Source organism: Conger conger, chromosome 4 (genome assembly GCF_963514075.1).
Source record: "Conger conger chromosome 4, fConCon1.1, whole genome shotgun sequence".
NCBI classification, from domain to species: Eukaryota; Metazoa; Chordata; class Actinopteri; order Anguilliformes; family Congridae; genus Conger; species Conger conger.
The window spans coordinates 47,024,300-47,038,458 of NC_083763.1; the positions used below are offsets into that span (position 1 = coordinate 47,024,300).

The 14,159-nt window shown below is 40.7% G+C and overlaps 1 protein-coding gene across 5 annotated transcripts in view; it reads right to left on the reverse strand.

The window, feature by feature from the left end:
• The window catches only part of LOC133125874 (arf-GAP with SH3 domain, ANK repeat and PH domain-containing protein 1-like), a 109,191-nt gene that overhangs the window by 29,791 nt on the left and 65,241 nt on the right, over nucleotides 1-14,159 (reverse strand). For all 5 annotated transcript variants that reach the window (XR_009708477.1, XM_061237572.1, XM_061237569.1 and 2 more), the window contains exons 6-10: nucleotides 13,728-13,857; nucleotides 10,061-10,146; nucleotides 4,973-5,048; nucleotides 4,700-4,786; nucleotides 1,570-1,670 (exon numbers count right to left, since the gene is read on the reverse strand). Coding sequence is in view for 4 of the 5 variants with exons in the window: in XM_061237572.1 (XP_061093556.1) it covers nucleotides 1,570-1,670; nucleotides 4,700-4,786; nucleotides 4,973-5,048; nucleotides 10,061-10,146; nucleotides 13,728-13,857 (480 nt within the window). In the remaining variant the exon portion in view is untranslated. The remainder of the gene's footprint in view (nucleotides 1-1,569; nucleotides 1,671-4,699; nucleotides 4,787-4,972; nucleotides 5,049-10,060; nucleotides 10,147-13,727; nucleotides 13,858-14,159) is intronic.

The window sequence follows — 14,159 nt, forward strand, 5'->3', positions numbered from 1 at the left end:
AACAGAACCTTTGTTACTGTTGCAGTTCATGTAAGGCTACTGTGGCAATATAGTAAGTATATCTGTTTATTTGGCAAAATGTTCTCTAAATTTTCTTTTCGATATCGTGACACTGTGAGTAATGAGTTAATTTCCTTGGTGATAAACTACGCAAGAACTCCAAAAGGTCAGTTATATTAAACAGAGAAGAAGAACGAAATGCAAAAGAAGATGAATACGGAAGTAGTGTTGCTCCGGCCACTTAGTTTAAATACATATTTTTCCTTTTGAAGTGCTTTTAATGAGTAATTGTTATTTTTATTTGGACAATAACTCAAAACTAGTTTACCATATATTCATCTATTTTCTAATTGTAAGCCATTAGCATACTGAATGGCCAACTGAAATTACTGAGTGGGCCTTTAATCATATACAGAACATCTCAATAAGGCATCAGTATATTAAAATAACTTAATCGTGCTTAATTATCCTTGGTAATTGTTAATCACGGCTGAAATCACTGCAGTAAAATGTGGGGAAGATTTTCGTATAAGGGAAAAGGCCAATCCACATCTTTTCCGGCATTTTCACAGTTAAACAGAGTTGCTGTGGCTCAGTTCTATTTTCAACCAGGTCCAACAGCCCTGGGATTAGGATGGCCACTGCTCACATATTGTTATTGATTTTCTAGCAAACTGGTATCAAGTCTGCATCAGCATGGTGTTATTCATACTGCATCAACTTCAGTTGAAGTGGATGCAGACCATCCTACTGGAATGCAAGCAAGCGCACAAATGTGCAGTAGAAATATACAAATGTTAAAGTAAAAACAGGATGACATATACACATGCCTGCAGGCAAACACACACACACATTCTGTAATTCTATCCTCTCATCAGACCTCTATATCCCCAGCTAGTCCAGGTAACAGAGACTAAGAGATCAATACTGTGGGATACTTTGTTACAGAGCAGCTGTTCTCCAATAACCTTTTGGGGGAAGACACAATCTCTCCACCTGAAGAAAAATGGTTATTCAAGGGACAGACACATATAACTCAGCTGTAAGTCTATCTTGTCCTGTTAGGCTGCGTGGGGTTTCATATATCAATACGCCCATATTTACAACTGTCTTTACCATATGTGATGTTAAAAGCTTTCTACAAAGAAAGAACTGACCATTCCTAACATTATTTTCAGGACTATCTCAGAGTGAGGGCTTCTGGGATGGGCATTTGACAGCCAACTCATAACTTGTGTGCCTGCATGTGGGTATGCATGCGTGTGTCAGTGCGTGTGTGTGTGTGTGTGTGTGTGTGTGTGTGTGTCTGGCCATGGTCATATGTGCATGTAGGCACCTGTTTGTGTGTGTGTTGCTGGTGTGTGTCTGGGTATACGTGTCTGTGTGCATATCTGCATCTGTTTGTGAGTGTATGTTTTTGTGTGCGTATGTGTGTCTGCTTTAATCTGTGTGCAGATGTGCAATTAGACCTCTGTGTGTATGCATGTGTGTGCGTGCACGCATGTGTGTAGCTTGTATGTGTGTGTATGTGTGAGTGCCCTCTCATGAGTGTATGCACATGGTACCCACCCATCGCTCTTCTTCATCAGATAGCCTTTCTTCTCACTACCAAACTCCTTGTTTCCCTGGAGCTGGTGCATGCTGTATCCGCCCTGCTTGCTCTGAGAGTCCTGCAGTAACACAAAGACGAATGTCAATAAAACACAAACATACTGTATGATTCCACACAGGCAACATGCAGTAACCATGCTATAACGTGCAGTGCCAGGAGTAATATACAATATACAATTATACAATACAAACAAGAGCCTTTTCTTTCTGAGAAGGCATGTGAAAGTTATTTAATTGCTTTCTATTTCATGCTAGGCACACGCACACACACACACACACACACACACACGTATGCACACATGCCTGGGCACACACATACATAGTATATTGTCTGAGAGCTTATAAAATTACTTCTACAATCACAATAGAGCTAATTATTTAAAGAAATATCCAAATAATTCAGAGAATACAAACATAGACAGCTATTCCACAATTTTACCTGAAGGCAGACACTTGTTCAAATAAATAGAAAAGGTCAATGCACACACATATTATACACAAGAGACTAATGATGAGCTCAGACACTTCATATGAAGGAACCGTGGATGGCTTAGTGATTTCGCTATCATCGTAATGCGGTTAATTTCCCTTCATTGCTTTTGTACAGAGCTGCACAGATCTGAGGCCTGTTAATGAGATTACAAAGGCATAGAGGCACACACAGAGAATGCAAAAGGGGGCTGACACTTACTCTCCTGGACTTCAGTCAGGAAAGGCAGTGAGAGAGAGAGAGGGAGAGAGAGGAGGAGGGAAGAGTGTGAAAGATACGCAGAAGCGAAAGTCGCACTAGTGCTGTGAATGTGGGATGATTCACCACGGACACAATGTGAATTTAAAACACGCTGTCGCAGCAACAGTAAACCTTAAGCTTAGCGAGGCACATTTTAGCAATATTGCTGATGTGTTGCTTATCTCAGAAATATAATTTTTAAAGAGTAACACAGTAACGCTTAAATTCATTGTAAAATTGTAACACTTGCTTAAATTCATTGCTCAAAGTTAAGGACAAAATAACAAAAAATTGAATATCTATACAGTAAATCTGAACATTGATACTACAGTACACAACACCATTGAATAAATGCATCCAGCAAAAACTGGACTGCGCCCTTAAAATCTTACATCAACTCATCTCATTCGTCTCATTATCAGCTCATCTCATTATCGACAGTAATGCTAATATCAATGCTAACACTGGCTGTTACCTATAAAACAAATACCGCAAATCAAAATCTACACCTACATAGAGCCATTACTTTCAGGCATGCAGTAGGATAACAAGATAATGCCATTTGCCACCATGACGCGTCTGTGGAGGTATGTTTTATGGGGGAAGAAAGGTTACGAATACACTCAAAATCATTTGAACTGCAGTCGCATTATGAATCTTTTCGGATTAAAATTCAACCGAGGCACACAGACAGAACCCTTACCAGCTGTTGGGGATGTGTCACTAATGGAAAGTCTCCATTAGTTTTGGCTAAATACGTGATACCTGAGCCACAAAGCTGTCATTGTACAATATAGTACTGAATGCATATATGTAAATAGAATCATACTGTATATGATTTAAAAATTTCCAAGCTCAAATAATTATCACTAGAGATATATTTTTCATGTACACTAAAATGGATCTCTGACAATATAAGAATATCATGTTATAATATTACAAAACCTGTATTTCTGCAGCATGTTAATCACAGGCCAATTCTATTTCAAGCTTACATTGCTCAACATATGCCACAATGCCCAAAATGGGTAATATTTAAATGTTGAATTTACAATGTAAATCTCTAAAGTCAAACAAGTGAATTATGCCCAAGAGAAGGGCATCTTCTCAAAAGGCAAGTTCAGAAATAAGTGTCCCATCAATAGCTGGTGAGTAGTATCTACTGGAAAGGCAGTACATTGGCAGATGCTCTTATCCAGAGGGACGTACAGTTGATTAGACTAACCAGGAGACAATCCTCCCCTGGTGCAGTGCAGGGTCAAGGGCCTTGCTCATGGGCCCAACGACTGTGCGGATCTTGTTGTGGCTACACCGGGATTAGAACCACCAACCTTGCATGTCTCAGTAATTTACCTTAACCACTACGCTACAGGCCACAGTACTGCTGGCTATGGTTTGAAAAGTGAGTGGAATTCCACTGAGCAGTCAGTGTGGCACAACACTGGTTACCAGCAAGGCCTACTTCACACTGGCTACCAGTATGGTACAGCACTGGCTACTCCCTCAGCCAAACAGGGGGCTCACCGCTTTGGACTATGCCTTTAAGGTCAGTTAAACCCTGTCTCAACAGAAGACCAGGGGCCCAGTTTGGTCATATAATTGGTTGACAGAGGTTTCACAACAACCAATGAACAAATGTGAAATAAGCTACAAGCGATCAAGATTGAGAAGCACCAACAGACAAGATAAACCCTGGAGAATGTCTTGAACCACCTGGCTTGACATGGCCCTGTGAGCGTGTCTGAACTTGCCAAATTTTGCACTGTTCGATGATTTTTTCACTTCTCATTTGCTGGACTTGACAGCATGTATCTCACACTTGGCAAATGCTATAATAATGTAGCCTGATGTCCTTCTCCAGAGAAGAGAGTGAAGGGCATACAATAGAGTTGACTATTCCCATTCCTACAACGTGTGGGTGTTCAGTGTGGGTGGGCTTCAACGGAAAAACCGGGCATGTCATTATTTGCCTGCCCGCAAACACAATTACATAAAAAGGAGACAATTACAGATACAAAATCAAGTATCAGTCTAAATTCTTTGCATTTTTCTGCAGGTAATTAAAAGGACTAGGGGCAACAAATACAGAGGATTCTGACTGTTTTTACATACGTCTTACATTTTCATGAAGTGTCAGACCGTTAAACAGTTTTAAGTATGTTCAGGAAAGAGACATGGATCCTGTTCAAAACTACAGGAATATGGAATGAATTCTGTCTTGCTGTTTTCTGACACAATGGACCAGTCTCAGTCAAAACTGCAATGGCAGGTTGACCATTTCTCACTGATCACTTGGCACATTAAAAATATGGAGGCCCTAGCACTAGTCCTTGAAGTACCCCACTACGGAGGACTTACCTCTTTCTGGTCCAGTTGCAGAGAAGACTTAATTAGGTCCCGAAGAGCTGTCAGTTGCTTCTTCTCCTCATCCTGTGTCTGCTTTATCTGCAAGAACAAAGCACAAGCGTGCCATTACCTTATTTATTTTCAGCAATCCAGATTCAAATCAAACCAGAGCACTTATTATCAGATATCACAGCAGAGCTACCGTGTCCTCTTGAATGCTCTCTTTCAGCAAAAAGAGATGGTATTCAGAGAAGAGAGAAATGATTCAGTGAAAATTGAACTTACATTGTACAGGTCAGCAGCCAACTTCTCTATATACTGCTTGAGCTTGTCTGCAGTTTTCAAGCCATCTTGGAAAAAGCTGAAAGAAAATGACATAATGAGCCATTATTGAATTACGTATGACCCAATGTTGTACTCTTGGTAGGCTGCAGTCACATTTTATGCAGGTGTGACTGCACATTTCATCGCATTAATACAGGTCATACTAACCATAACTGGCTCGTATTCTTTCTCAACCACACTCTGTTACTTTACTCTCTCCACAATAGGTATAATATTATTAATAAAACCCAAGATTATTACATTCAGCTACATACAGTCCAGTATGCTTCTCAAGCTACTATAAGTCACTCTGGGACGATATACAGTGATACAATCTAGAAAGTACTTTGCATTTAGTAATGTAGGTTTCAAGGGAAAAGCAGTAAGAATTTCTTTATGCAGTTGCATTCACTTTGTATTCAGCCCTGGGAATTTGGCTGCAGGCACGTAGCATTCTCCGGCAATATTTCATAGATCTACCAGAGCTCTGGCTTGCTGTCTTTCCAATGAAACTGTGTGCTCGTTGTCATCCATAATGGATCAGCCAATAACAACACCTGAATGAAAGTTTGCTTCAAAAGCAATAGGCGCTTCCGGCTAAATAAAGTCAGACCGTTGCCCCGGTGGAATCCTCCAGTCTGAGTGAGCCCAGCTGATTGGCTGAAAAGAGCAGGGCGGATGTGGTAACAACATTAGAAACCTCCTGAGGGCATCTGGGCAGAAACTCAAGCTGCCCATCATTCACCGTATCTGGGATGGCCATTTGATGCTACATCCCCCTTTCTCAACATGAATTTACTCCGATTCAACTCCGATTGAATGTGTTTTGGTGGATGACTACTAAAACAGTGCTGACTGTGGAATGACAGGCTCCCACACAGAAATGTATAGGTGGCCATAGTATCATTATGTTCATTCAGTAGGTCAGGGCTGTTCAAGGTCGGTCTTGTATGACGGTTTTTGTTCCAACCATAAATGCAATCCCAGAATTTATCAAGATGTTCATTTTTCTTAATTAGGTTTTCTTAATTCTTAATTTCATGTTTAGAGGGATTATTTCCCCATTATGTCAGAAATAGCTTTGCATGTCATGACGTTCATGTTGTGCTTATTGCTCTTCTGCATACCACTGTTGTAATGCTTGGGTATTTGTGTTACTTTCACCTTCCTGTCAGCTTTGGTCAGTCTGGCCCTTCTCCTCTGACCTCTCTCATTAACAATGCGTTTTTTGCCTGCAGAACTACTGCTCACTTGATGTTTTTTGTTTTTCGCACCATTCTCTGCAAACTCGAGAGACTGCTATGTGTGAAAATCAGTTTCTGGAGATACTCAAACCACCCTGTCTGGCACCAACAATCATTCCACGGTCAATGACACTTAAATCACATTTCTTCCCCATTCTGACATTTGGTCTGAAAAACATCTGAACCTCTTGACCATGTCTCCCTGCTTGTATGCATTTAGTTTCTGCCACAAGATTGGCTGATGAATTATTTGCATTAACAAGTTGGTGAACCTAATATAGTCCTCAGTGAGTGTATATCTATACCTTTAAATTACAAAAAGAAACATTGAAACCTAGAAACCTTGCAGCATACTTCTGGTCTAATGAAATTCACGGTTGGTAACATCGATGCAAACACGCTGTTTCAAGCACTGTTCTCTCTCCCAATTAGATCATGCTCTCTCTTTTGCCCGAAGCCACTTAGTTAATAGAAATTTCGGGGGAAAAAGCCACCCATCCCTTGGCTGTCCACACCCTGTGGAGGTCAATCACTCTCCTAATGGAGCTTGCTGGCCTGCGTCACAGCAGCAGGGGGACCAGAGCCTGCTGTCCAAGCCTCTAGTATTCCTGACTCCCATCCTCTCCTGCTCCTCACCCATTGCCCTTCCCGACATCCCTCCGAAAAGCTTGCGTGCCGGAAGACACGGACAAGACTGAAAGAACACAACGTGCAGACGCTGTAGCTGCCCATTATTTAGCCATAAGTCGCCCCCACATGCCGCAGCATATACATGACCTGTGTAAATATTTATGAGAGCTAAACGGTAGAGGCCATTTTGTAGTCACGTTGTTGCAGCGCATTTATTATTTCTCTGCTGATGCCTCGTGTAAGGATCAGAGGCCAGGGGGTAGAATTACATCACTATAACAGAACTGAACTGAATTTGAATTTGCTTCATGTATCCAGGACTTTCCGTGCCATAGGCCTGACTAAATCACATCTTTCCAAACCAGAATCAGGTTTCTAAACCGGAAAATTGCTATTCTTTCCAGTACAGTGAAAATAAACTCGGCTGTGGCGGTTCCAGCACTCAGTCCAAGAGTTTCGGGTTCAAAGCCTAAAAGTGATACTGCAGTTCTACTCCTGAGCAAGTTTCCAAATGGTCTGTTTCTGCACAGAAAGCAGGCTGTGTACACATCCACACATTCACTCACGAGTAAGTTAATTTGCATTACTTTAGGCCCAGGAGTATAATGCAGGAACATCATACAGTTAAGGAACCAGTTAAGGCCATTCTCAACAGGGGTGACATCATTATTAGATTTTATTACAGTATGGAGTCACAATTTCTTCTATGATTTTCACCAAGTTTTCATAACAAATTTAGGCTCTGCTACAGTTAAAAACATACTGCTTACTATTTAATCAATTATTCAAAATGGTGGGTTTGTCCTGACAGAAAGAGCTGAGCTTTTTAAATTTCAACAAAGGGGACCACTTATCTTAAATTAACTGCAAATTCATGACTGCAGATCTGAATCTGTCCCACTAAGCTTGTAGCTATGTTAAGCATAGCATCGGAACAAAAACCAGCATTCAAACAGTACAATGCATCTGTCTCAAAGGTTCCCAGCTGAGTTCATGGAGTGTGAAGGGTCCATATATAAAGCTGTCAGTTCTTCACAAAACCATTTGTTGCCTCTCTCTTTATGATGTTAGCATTTGCTCAAAGCTTTTTTCCTTTCTCCAAGTGTTTGCCTCTTCCCACAGCTGCAAAAATATTGGTTTACATAAACTGACAAACTGAAAATGTGAATGTCTCACTTTTACTATACATTATACATAATACTTGCCTGCAAAAGGCTCTTAATAGCCTTCTTGTGCAAAATAATGAATAAACAAAATACAGTAGGAGCCAACTGTATGTAAAGTCAACTTGTTTGATGTGAGCTTCATTCATACAAATGCTAATTTTCCCTGGCATTGATTTTCAAAGGATAATTTACATTTTCCAGAACACTTAATATTTATTTCAAGTGCCCATTCTAAATATTACACCATGATTATAAGAGAAATTAAGAGTGAAATAGCACACTACATCTGAACACTATTCAAATATTCAATTAAGAATAAATACCCCAGCTCAAGTAATAATAAATTCCCGTCATCATCAATTCCTCATTGTAAAGGACTGGACTTTCAGTACATTACAGACATAATGTTAATGTGCTATATGGGCTATATGTATCCAACTACTCTAAAGCACACTCTAAAACACACGCTGTATGCTACCCAGTCACATTGGAAGTACCACATGAGCATGAATATGTTCTCACAGGTACATTTTGCTGCAGTTTCAAAATGAAATGTCCACTGGGGGTGCTAAAGGGCAGTTCAGATTTTAACTGACGAGAGATGTGGCTCCTTTTTCCGAGAGACTGGCTTCACCAGTCCGCTGATTTAGTCTAACGGTTAGGGCGTCTGCTTCTCCTGCTTGCAATCCGAGTTCGGAGAGACACAATAACATATCAAACTGCTTGGAGTAAATACAACTAATTATATTAAATCTAAACAAATCGAGGAGGTGGGTCTGGCAGGTTTTGGGAAATTTAACATTCTTTTTACTGTTCATACAGGAGTTAAATTCACACAGCCACCACTGGCACTGGCCTTCCTAATACGTATACGTAGCATGGGTAGATTTGGAGTATTTAAAAAAATTCTCATAATGTTACATTCCTTAAAGTCTGAGCTTATTTACCACAGTGGACATTTAGTTTTAAAACTGCAGAAAAGTGCACCTGTGAGAATGGATTTGAATAACCATACAGTAATGAGACAAAGGACCAATCTAATAAGCTAATGTCCATCATTGTTAGTGAGTGTGTCAGAAAGTGAATCAGCTGTCCATTCTCAATTTTTCCCGAGACAATAAACACTGCCTTCCCTCTGTTCCAACATACCATTCCTCTTGAATCCTATAAGTCACAAGTCAGTGAAACATTAGAAGGAATGCTATTGAAGTCCACACAGGCTGGTCGGATGGAAGTTGGTCTCTGCACTGATTTGCAACAGTTTATAAGTTGGGTTTCCATCCAGTCGTTTTTATGCAAATTTTGAATGTGTGCGTAAGTAAACTTGAGTGGGAATGGCTGAAATTGTTTTACACTAGGCCAAAGTGGAAAAGTTGTTGTACTGATAAAGAGAAGGTTCGATAAAGGGTGATGGAAACAGATTTTTCTAATAAATAATGACATTGCGGGGACCTAAGTCAAATGCTGCAGGCCTAAGCTGGCACTTTCTTATCAGTTATTTTCCACCTCCTATCTCCTTGTTCTTTGTCTCACCTGGAAATCGATCAAGGTCCCACATCTTTAAGGAAATTGCAACCTGTCAAATGTTCCTCCTGCACTAGAAGCCAAAGTTAGAGGCTCCCAAAGTTTTCTTGAGCAAGAAAAGAAGAGTGCATCCTTTCTTTTTTGGAATACGTGACATATAAATTATCAACCTTGTGGATCCCCCTCTTTCCATCTGCCACTCATATGCCACGTCCGTAACTGACATGGCTTCGAACTGACATTTGAATGAGCATGGACATTCCATTTGCCTAATTCCCGTTATCTCGATTCCCCCATCTTCACCTCCCCCAGCGGGTAGAGCTGGCAGAAAGAAAAGGAAGATGGAGGTGAAAAATAAGCAATTGGAAAGACCCATATGATTCCCATTTTCTTTTGCCGACTTTTCAGAAATTTGCTTAACATCTGCAAAACATTTGGACAGACACTTAACTTGAGTCAAGGTCTGGCGGATGACAGGTACTTACTTGCATTGTGCGTGGTAATACTTTATTAGGTTCTGAAGAAGATCCACCCCCTTCTTGGTCTTTATCTCATTAACTTTGATCAGGTACTGTGAGAGAAAAAAAACAAACACGCCAAAATTCATAATGAGTGTCATTTTAAGATTACTGAAATATTATTCATTTTGTCCGAAAATATGACATTAAATTGCATAAAAAACAAGGCCCGTAATGTTTTGAAGCACAATACACCTCTACCAGCTGGATCTTGCGCTTTCCTCCATAGTCTTAACTACACCTCTCGCAATAAACCATACTCATCATGTCATCAGCTTCAGAGACTAAAAAAGCATATTGCCTTTTTTCAAGGATAACCATTGTGGAACAGTCATCTCCAAACCACGTCCAGTCCTGTATTTCTGAGCATCCATGCTTAACAGATGAATGCCAAAAGGACGATGCTTTGATTGCAGATGCCATGCATGAGGGCTTCTGAAATCTACGCTTTGATTTCTCAAACAGCTGCAATGTAATGCGATCGATGTCGTAAAATGTCACAGTCTGTGAATATGAATAAGCCATGTCCTTTTTGAATGACAATGATATATAAAAAAGTTTAATTTGTCAAAAGGTTTGACAGTTTGTTATTAAGGGATGACAATTTTTGTTAAAAACAAAAAGGAAAAAGCGGTCTGAAAAATCATATGAAACCAAAACAAAACAAACAAATGAGGCAATTGGCAAACCAATGAATGACAGATGATGCCATGCAAACCCTGAGGAAGGATTTATGAAACAGGTCACTTTTCCATCTTTCCATCCGTGAAGCTGTTTTCTTCACAGACTCGCTGTGTATCTGTGCTTTTGGTGTCCATTCCCTAATCCCCGAGGCTGCTCTTTATCTGAGATTAATAATCCGGCCTCCTGACTTCATTTAAAAAGAGCCTTTGGGTCTCACAGCACAGAGCTATCTGAATAGTGGAAGGTAAAAGAAATACCAATGTGCTCCAAAACCGCCAATACTCTTGTCTCTGTGGGATCTGGGCAGGTATTAGTCATTGCGAATGCCTTCCCATGGTACTCCTGCGCAGAGCTCTTGTACTCAGCCAGTACAACAGCCCACTGTGACTCAGACATGGGTCAATTATGTATTCGTTTTGTATTCAAATACTTGTCTATGCTGGACTGAGCTTGTCTGGTTTATTGGAACATATTATATACTATCAAAAAGAGCACACTCCGCCTTCTGGTCCTCTTGGTTGGCTCAATTGCACCAGGCAAGATCACTTGGGCACAGACAAGTATCTGAATCAAAAACAATTATGTAATTGAAGCATAACTACCGTAAAATACAGTATGAGACTCGTGACCTTACACCTTTTCAACCAACCAAAAGGTTTTAATAAGGGCTATACTATAGTTTTTAGACCATACTAAATCTTCTCAAGCCAAAACCCCTTCATATTGGGCTTTGGACTGAAAGGGTTAAGACACTAATGCTAATATAATGAAAGTCAGAAACACAGGTCATGTGAGCAATGTTACGTTAGCATATTTTCAATAATTTCACCTCTGAGATGCTGAATACGTTTGCAGAGCACGGGTGCTCCGAATCTCTGATGAGCAATTTATGTTCCTCCTACACATCCCCAAGTCAATGGATGAGGTGAGAACAAAATACAATTTTGGTCTCCTGGAATTTTCAGAGACAGAGCTACCTTATAAAATGTACTCCCAGTCAGGGGAATGCTATCAGTATCTTGCGTTGATCAAATTAAAATAGCCCAGTAATATGTACAATGTAAGTACCTGTGTAATTCCTGCAGGATAAAGGACGTCTTTGAAATTAATCAGTTTCCACTGAGAGCAACGCGTCTCTCTATACCATCGGTCTTCAACTGGGGGGTCGCGACCCCTAGGGGGTCCGTGGAGGTACTACAGGGGGTCCGGAAAATAATTTCACCTGAAGCATTTTTTTCCTCTTCCAAAAATTCAAAATGTCATAGGCTAACAGAATATAGAAAAGAAAAACGCTTCCTATTCGTTTATAATAACACATAGTAGGCTACCCATGAATCATGCATGTGATCATGTGATCCACATGTGCAACATTTAGCTATCCTGTGCCAAAACAGGAATAACCATAAAATGTGAAATGATGGAAATCTCAGAACAAAAGCTCCACGTCAGACACGACTGATGGCGGTTCGGGTGACCCACCTTCAGAGGATGCCAACACCACTTCAATGAATAGCCATAAACGCAAATGAGAGAAGACTCGTAAATATTGAGAAAATTATCTACAGTTTGGCTTCACCTGCAAGGAGACCGATGGTGTTGAATTACCAATGTGTGTGGTTTGCTCTGCCGTGCTATCAAACGAAAGTATGAAGCCATCAAAGCTGCAACGACACTTAGAGACACACTTGAAGGAAAAAAACATTTTATATTTCCAGTCCCGTTTAAAAGCTTTTGCAGGCCAACAGACCTTGATGAGACAATCAGCGAAAGTTGGCGAGTTAGCTTAAAAAGCATCTTATCAACTTGCATTACGTGTCGCTCAGACAAAAAAGCCCTACACAATAGCAGGAAGTTTAATATCACTTGCAGCTAGTGATATGTGCAAAACAATGTTTGGGAATGATGAGTACATTAAAAAATTTAAAAGCATGCCATTGTCAGGCACAATCATCGCCCGCCGGATTGATGAAATGGCAGCTCATGTGAGGGCGCAACTAGTAGAGAAACTCCGTCAGGCTGATTCTTTTGCACTGCAATTAGATGAATCCACCGATGTGTCAAACGGCGCTCAGCTTTTGGCGTTTGTGCGGTTTGTCGACCAAAATGAGATGCAGGAGGAATTTCTTTTTTGTAAGCAGCTGCCTGGGCGTTTAACAAGTTCTGAGATTTTCAAAGTGATCGATGATTTTTTCCGTGAACATGATATACCCTGGCCAAAATGTGTCGCGATGTGCACAGACGGTGCAAGAGCTATGGTTGGCTTAAAAAGTGGCCTTAATGCGCTCGTCAAAGATGTGGCTCCCAATATCAGAACTTCCATCTGTCCTAGAATAGAGAAGCTCTGTGCCACTCACCAGGGTCAGTCCTCTCACTAGGTAGCCTATGAGATATTCCATCCGTGACTGACAGTCCAAATATAAGGTGAATAGGCCTATCAATACTAAATTTGGGGTGGGGGGTCCGTGCTCAGTGTCTCTCTCAGCCAAGGGGTCCTTGGGCTGAAAAAGGTTGAAGACCCCTGCTCTATACAGTACCCATAATTCAGAGGAGATGCAATCAATCAGAGAGTTCACTTCAGAAAAAGACTAATATTGTTCTGACCCTACATCACTACATCACCCTTGTCCTTAATCTCCATTGCTGAATAGTCTCCACATTTGTTTAACTTGGATGGTCTTGAAAGTCATTTACACATTCATTTACCGTACAGATGTTTTGACTTTTAATTTGTAGAGAAATTACAAAAGCAAGACCTCCATGATCCAGTAGTAAAAATCCCATTTGTTTCTAACCACTCTTCTGTTTTCATATACAGTGATAATTGCATAACACTGTTTACTGTGGGAAGCAATAACAAGCGCTAAACTGAGCCTTTGTGTGACCTTTGACCTCGGCCACAAACCACACACGCTTACAGTAAGCTTACACACAGATACACACGCAGACTGACCTCACACATCTGCAACTGAAAAAGCCGACGCTCCTTCTCCATCTCCTCGGCGATCTCGGCCCCGGTGATCTCCGTGCGGATCATGCCGTGCTGCTTGGCGTGCTCGCGCTTTTCCTTTTCGATCTTAGTACTGAAAAAACAAAGGGGCCACAGACAAATAAATCGTGTAGGTTAGGCTGCGATCATCAAAACGGCAATCCGCTTTAACTCTCAGCATCTTTGTGAGGTGGCCACCACTGATCTAGTGAGTTTCTACGGAACAACTGTAGAAAAAGTCATGCATACGGATCCAATATCTTTAGGTTTTTCAGTTATACGTGAACATTACTATAAGGCCAACATTTCAGAATGCTGTAAGATACAATCTGCAGTGGCTACACATATACTATATTCCTGATGTTGTATCAACCAAGCCACTACATTAGTAGTCAT